This window comes from Aptenodytes forsteri, unplaced genomic scaffold (genome assembly GCF_000699145.1).
Source record: "Aptenodytes forsteri isolate BGI_AS27 unplaced genomic scaffold, ASM69914v1 Scaffold290, whole genome shotgun sequence".
Taxonomy (NCBI): Eukaryota; Metazoa; Chordata; class Aves; order Sphenisciformes; family Spheniscidae; genus Aptenodytes; species Aptenodytes forsteri.
Window position 1 is genome coordinate 1,608,318 of NW_008795244.1, and position 7,419 is coordinate 1,615,736.

Here is a 7,419-nt window from a genome sequence, read left to right on the forward strand (position 1 = left end):
GGGTGGTGAGCAATTGTACTGTGCATCACTTGTTTTGTGTATTATTATTATCATATTATTATTATTATTATCATTTTATTTCAATTATTAAACTGTTTTTATCTCAACCCACGAGTTTTTCTCACTTGTGCTCTTCCAATTCTCTCCCCCATCCCACCGGGTGGGGGGGAGTAAGCGAGCGGCTGCGTGGTGCTTAGTTGCCGACTGAAATTAAACCACGACAGATACCTGCATGCCATGCTCTTTATTAAGCAACTTGGGGCACCTAGGTTTTTAAGCATCACTTTAAAGCACTTAATACATTGTTGATGCTTTCCAACACATAATAATAATAATTTCTGATCTATGAGTCTAGAGTACAATGTGCTTCCATTGGGTGAAATCTAACTATTATGAAAACCTATTTGTGTTGATGTAGTTGAACATACACTAAATTATACTGTGAAATAGTGTTTGACTGTTCGTTTTTCAAAGCGCATCACAACTTGACAGATACTTGTTTAAACAAGAAACAGCGAAAATGCGGTGCCTATGTTAAAAAGTGCAAATGCTACAAACCATTCAAGACACTCAAAGGTTTGTGATTTACTCTGAAATACAAGGACCGCTGTGCTGGAAAGCAGTTTTAGGATGCACCATAGCATTTGGAGAGTTGGTCTTCCATAGTTTGTTTCAATTTTCAAGTGTGACAGACATAATGGAGTTTTTCAAGCAAGTGGTGGGTACTGATACGTTGCTCAAGTTGGCATGCTTTTGGAGGAAAGACTTTCTTCAACATGTGACCTTTACAGAAGGTTAGACACTGCTTGTCATTTAATAATTTAATAATTAAAGAATGATTCAAGCCTGCTGAGAGTACATCAAATCACAAAATAAATGTTTTAAATAATAGTTTAAATGTTTGGTTTATTAAGGGTAGTGTCGACAAATATTCACTAAATCATTTAAACGTGTTTAATGTTAAAACGGGGCTAAAAGGGACTTGAAGAGGTCGCCTAGTCCTCTGCCTTGGTTCAGAGCTACAGTCAGTTAAAGAGACCAGCCATGACAGCTGCTGGTTTAATCCCAAACCAGGCACTCCCCGTCCGTGCTCTGTAAGCTGACCCGTAATCCAGCCTCTGTCATTTATAGCCAAGCACCAAGTAGCAATCAGAAACACTTCCGACCTAAGTCTTCCTTTCTGCAGATTAAGCGGACTGCTTTTTGTCTTTCCATGAGCTGATATAGAAAAGGCCTGATACTGTTCTCTTTTATTAACATCCTCTGGCATTTGTGAAGGGACTGTTCCTCTTCTCTATACTTAAAACAGGGATTTAAAAAACTTTCCTCCTACACCTTATTTTCTAGATCTTCGATCATTTTCGTTGCTCATCTCTTGGCTATCCTCCCTTAGAGGAGCGTGAGGGTGCGGTTGCATACCGTGCTGTAGCTGAGGATTGTGCTGAATGTGGTAGAAGGACGATTTCATTTTGGTTTTGTGCAATGCTACTATTTGTGCATGTTAAAATCATACTTAATTTTTTTCCCAAGAGCATCATGTCATGAATACGTACTCAGTTTATGGTTCACCATAGATCAGTGCTTTTTGCAGTACTGTTGCTCTTCCACTTGTTCACTATTTAAGACTTGTATATTTGATTTCTCCCTTCAAAGTCTGATACTTTGCATGTGGTCTGAGTTGAATTTCTTTTTTATTAATTTCAGATCAATTCTCTAAGTACCAAGGTAATTCTGAATACTTAAACGGTCTTTCAAATTTCTTTTGATTTTCTTTTTGATTCAATCTGGACTGCATTTCCTTAACCTGTGCACGTGAGTGTCACACAGCCTAGGTCACAGGCTTTTCTCAAGTGAAGGTAGATCATACCTGGATATTTCCCTCCTGCTTGGTGGAGATGCTGAATGGAGTGAAAAGAGGTTTAACATGACATACTCAAGTTTTGTTTTCACATAAACCTTGTAGCTTTTTTGGTGCTAGGTATGTTATTTGCTGTTCTGCCATGTGTTAAATATTTTTACATGTCATTAGTAAGCCATAATGGGAAATACTTTACCTAAAGAGTGTGTGAAACCACCTCAGCTTTAAAAGGAAAAGCGTGCGCGTCCATTGCCTTGACACCTTGCCCACGTGCTTTGCATATGACCCTTCACATCCACCATCAACATGTAATTTAGAAATAACACGGAGTTTCAATAGTCAAATGTGCAGGGATGATGAAAATGGATCATATTTCATCATTACATTTTTACTCCAAAACAATAACAATAACGATATATTATCTAACCGAGCTCTCGGTGTTGTTGACAATAGCCTTTCCTGCAATCAGAATTGTGATATAGATGCATTATTTTCTCCAGCAAATTTTACCTGTCAGACAGTTGTTTTAGTTCTAGTGCTCCTTCTCAGAAATAAATAAGGACTCATGATACACTTCACTCCTTTGACAGGAAAATCCAAGCATGTATTTGCCCACAATTTAGTTGACATTTGCAATACAGGTCAGGATTTTCTTTTAGAGGCACAGGAGATCTGGTTTAGATTTTTAAACTTAATCTCCAAAGCAGATGTAAAATAAAGTAAAGTTTTCCTCATCATTTAGGAGAAGTAACCTATCCAGCAAAGCTGCATTTCTGGCTACGTGAAAGGGTACAATTAAAAGTGACACAGTCCAAGAACTGACACTATATCTACAAAACACTGGAAGAATTACTTTTTAATACAGCAACTAAATATTCTGTGGCTAGCTAGATCATCACAAGGAGACGTCATAGCTGACATAATCCAGGGATATGGAGAGTTTTTTCAAGAGCAACTAAGGTAAATGTTCTTTAAATTTTAAATTGATATATTTTTTCTAAGATTTTCTTTTAAAAAGTAGCCAGTTTGGAAGAACACCAGTTGCCATGTCCTAGCCAAGTACACGTTGAGAGGAGCGGTGATGATTCCTTGTTAATATATTCAGAGATGGTGAATGTCAATGAAGGATAAGGATTCTCTGACTTGGAGGATAAATGACAGGATCAAATAGTTATGAGTTGATCATGAATACCTTTAGATAGAAATTAGGAAACAGAGCCTAGCCACCCAAGAATGAAGGTCTGTAATGGTTTTCCAAATAAAATTGGGGAAGAAGGATTCTAAATAAGTTAAGATGGAGCTTGGTAAACATATGGAGAGGGTCATGTGATTTATCCGAGGACTCACTGGAGAGGGGAAGCTATGTCTGTGGTATGAGAGTTTCTGAGCATCACATACATGGGCTTATCCCGGGAATTTGAAAGGTGACTGGATCATTGTTTTCACTACATTGTGCTGCATCAGCGCAATGCTCAGGGTTCCCCTTAGTCACTGGTGGAGGTCCCAGAGTGTTTTTTGCCCCCTTGGCAAGAGGATTCAAGGCTGCTGCTTCTCCCAGCTTTCTCTGAAGAACTAACTGATGATGATGAGATCTGGACTCAGGAGGAAAAGTTGCTCGATTCACTTTTGATTTTGGAGGGTTGCTTTGCTTGCTTTCACAGAGCAGTGGAGCAGTCTAAGACCTTAAGGATTTGACGTGGTCAGATGGACAGCATATCTATATTGCACCCTATGTTTTTTAGGTTTTGGATCAATTGCAGAAGTTCTTACAACTTCCATAACTTTGTATTTCATAGAACATATTTTGCATATTTACGTATAAATTTAGAGTAATTAGGAAATCTTTAGTCAACGCACCTAAAAGTCCACCACCAAATTCGTCCTGCTGCGCTTCCCTCTGTTTTCAGCAGGACATATGCTGTGTGAGAGCAACAGCTTCTTACGAGGGTGGGTTACCCCATGGTTACCCAAGAAACTGCTCTGCAGTTGCTGGATTTCTCTCACTTTCTTTTCTGTTCCCCTCCTCTTTTTCTGACCCACTTTGATGTCTTTCAGGAAAGGTCTGAAGGATTCCTCTCTGGAACCAGAGGAGTCTGCCAGACAAGAAAAAAACCTGAAGACTTGTCATTTGTTCCGTTTTCAGCAAGTTGCTGGTGCACCATGTTCTCTGCAGATCATTATGTGAGGACACCGAGGCCTCCTTCCTCTGGTATCTCAGCATCTCTGCAAAACACAAAAGGCATTTCCAGTATTCAAACCTGACGATGTAGGTGAGTGGGGGACTGGTGATAATGATGACACATGTATGATGTTTGAGAAGGATGATGTCTGATGGGCTCTGTGCAGGTAGCGGCTCTGTGCTCCCGTGTCACTGAAGGAATAAAAAGACTCCCAGCAGGAAAAGCAGAAAACATGCTCTCTAAGCCTGCTGCTTAAAGGAAGGTGATGTGTTTAAGAAAAAGATACATAAATAAGCAAATATTTATAATTTTCAAAAGGTATATTTGAACACCATGTAGGTGAGATGCAGAGTAAATAACGCTCCAATTGACAGCTATAATTACCGTGGTTCAAAAAAGCTTATTTTGAATACAAATTTGTTTGAGCAAAAGCATTTAATGGGCAAGTGCAGTAGAAATAAAGGTGAGGCATGTGAAAAGAAGATCTAATATATATTTTTTAAAAGCCAGGTTGGAAAGGGTTCATCATTTAAGGAGTCATTGTCAAGCAAAACAAGATGTGATTAACCTTTCCCATGCTTGTCCTCCCCTGCTCTTCTTACGCGGCACGGTATCACCACTAATTAGCGTGCGGCAGGAACCGGTGCGACAGGAGGATCTGTTAGATTTCCTCTGCTCACCCTCTCGAGGAACATTCGTCATCATGGCATCTGAGCAACTCGCTGCTGCGAAAGCTCCCATCTGCAGCAGCACAGCAGGGATATTTTGCTCAGATGTACCTGGAGGGCTTCAGAAGTTTCTAGCTCTTTGTGGGGATGTTTCTTTGCTTCGTCAAAATCTTTCATTTGTCTTTTCACACATTCTGCCCTTGTTGAAGTCAACAGCACTGCCTGGAAAATTTTGCAGATCAGCGTTTACTCCTAGAAATTTGGTGTTAAGTAGACAAAAGTGTAACTTGGTCACAGAAATAATTAACCTCTTCATAACCAGTCAATTTTAATCATTATTTTCTACTGTGTACATGTAAATAAAATGTATTTGGTAAAGTATCACTTTGGCATTCTGCCTCTAAAAACAAGTGATATAGTCCATTCACGCATATCCCAGTTGATGGAAATGTGCCAGTAGTATATTTAAAGGGTAAGGAACAATTCCAAAAGAAACTGTACCTAAAAGTTTCTGTACTAATTTTATCTACAATGTTACTATTTTGAGCTATATTTTTGTTAATGGACATTGAGTTGTACCACTTTAGGACTCTGTGAAGTCAGAATTAGGCTGCTGACCCTTCCTCCAGTTTCTGAATGATGTCGTTACACCTGTAGTTCATTTTTGCTGTTTTGCTTTTTGCATCTTACTGAAGTGAAATATTTTGCTGTTTCTTCAAATTCTGTTTTGACAAGGTAAAAAAAAAAAAAAAAAAATTTGGTTCAGGTAAGGAACGGAACAAACCCAAAGAGTGAATAGTCAGGAGGGTCCTCCAGGGTTTGCTGTGTCATTTCTTAGAGGCACATCTATGTGACCTGATTCTCAGGATGTCCAAGGAGAACCGTGGATGTTCCTGCACTGCCAGAGAATTTGTGAATTCTCATACATTGCTGCTTACCAGACAGAATGGAAAAGCAATTTTGTGTCCTTTTTACAGCCAATTCTACTACAAATTTGCACATTTCAGTGAAGACAGTCTCTCTTTTTCCAGAACACTCAATTACAGTAACATCAGACACACAAAGTCATTTTGACAAGTGTCCTATTTACAGAGAAATGAATGGCCACAAAGGAGAATTCTTTTCCCCCCCTCTTCTTTCTTTTATTGTAGAAGAAAACTCTTGAGTAAACTTTGTTTTTCCTTAAATTGCAATTACAAATAGAATAAGGCATTCAAAGTGCAATTTCAGTTCACATCATCCTTCAAACCAACATGCCACACCAAACCAAACGAAGTCAAGTGAATCCAGACTCAGAGCCCACACCAGAGAGGTGCTGGGGCTCCTGGTCAGAAGCTAGAGAGATTTCAGTGGGCTGACAATCTCAACAGGTGTTGTGATTTAACCTCAGTCAGCAACTAAGCACCACGCAGCCGCTCGCTCACTCCCCCCCACCCGGTGGGATGGGGGAGAGAATTGGAAGAGCACAAGTGAGAAAAACTCGTGGGTTGAGATAAAAACAGTTTAATAATTGAAATAAAATGATAATAATAATATAATGATAATAATAATAATACACAAAGCAAGTGATGCACACTTCTTCTGCCCCCAGGTTTATATACTGAGCATGACGTCACATGGTATGGAATGTCCCTTTGGCCAGTTTGGCTGTGCCCCCTCCCAGCTTCTTGTGCACCTCCAGCCTTCTCAGTTGGTAGAGCATGGAAAACTAGAAAGTCCTTGACTAGCGTAAGCACTGCTTAGCAACAACTAAAACATCGGTGCGTTATCAACTTTGTTCTCATCCTAAATCCAGAACACAGCACTGTACCAGCTACTAGGAAGGAAATTAACTCTATCCCTGCCGAAACCAGGACAATATCCACCCCTTATTCTATACCATCTGCGTCATGCTCAAGTCTCATGCTCACTCTTTGGGGAGTGAGCGAGCGGCTGCGTGGTGCTCAGTTGCCAACTGAGGTTAAACCACGACAACAGGTAAGTGCCCTGTACCTCCACAAGACAGAACGTTTTTTCCCCCAAAAGCTTTCTGAGATTTATTAATCACACTTTTCCATGAGGTTGAATCAAATCCTGAATTCAACGCAAACTCCTGGCAAGTGGACAATCCAAATACCGAGTGAGGCAGAGGTGTATATTTATATATGTATGCAGAAGGGATTTCTGGAGGTCTCCCACCTGAAGCAGTTCTATCACCAGTATGGGATCAGGCCAGCCATGGCTTTGTCTAACTTCAACCCTAACCCTACAGCAAAGCCCAGTGTCTCCCCTTCCCCCCAGAAGAAATAAAAACCCACCAATCCCTCCTGGGGACCTTGGGGAAGGAGGAGTCCTTCTCACCACAGACCACCAGACTGGCCTTACAGCTGCTGCCAAAGCCTGAATGTGTTTACCCAAAAGTGAGCCCTGGCATTGTGCATGAGCCGCGCTCCCAGGCTCGCACCGATCCCACTCAGCCTCGCTCTCCTTGCTCCTGCAGCTCCAAACCCTGCCTCGGCCAAAAGCAAAATGGTGCTGGTTCAACACACCTGGCTCCATTTAATGCAAGTAGAAATGAATTTTGTCCTTATTGTGTTAGCAACTATGCTTTTTTGTTAATGACAGAAATTTTGAGTTCTGTGCAAAATCTCTATGTTGCTATGGTTATAGCACAGCCATTCCCAGAGTGTCCCTGAAGTAGCCAGAAATGAGAAAAATCCAAGGGACGCTATGA

General features: G+C 40.5%; 1 protein-coding gene across 1 annotated transcript in view; it reads right to left on the reverse strand.

Moving 5' to 3' along the window:
- Positions 1-4,740, reverse strand: part of ZRANB2 (zinc finger RANBP2-type containing 2) — a 20,993-nt gene extending 16,253 nt beyond the window's left edge. Inside the window, exons 1-3 of the mRNA XM_009278761.1 lie at positions 4,641-4,740; positions 3,802-3,951; positions 1,868-1,898 (exon numbers count right to left, since the gene is read on the reverse strand). Of these exons, the coding sequence (XP_009277036.1) occupies positions 1,868-1,898; positions 3,802-3,951; positions 4,641-4,740 (281 nt within the window). The remainder of the gene's footprint in view (positions 1-1,867; positions 1,899-3,801; positions 3,952-4,640) is intronic.
- Between the last annotated feature and the right edge of the window lie 2,679 nt (positions 4,741-7,419).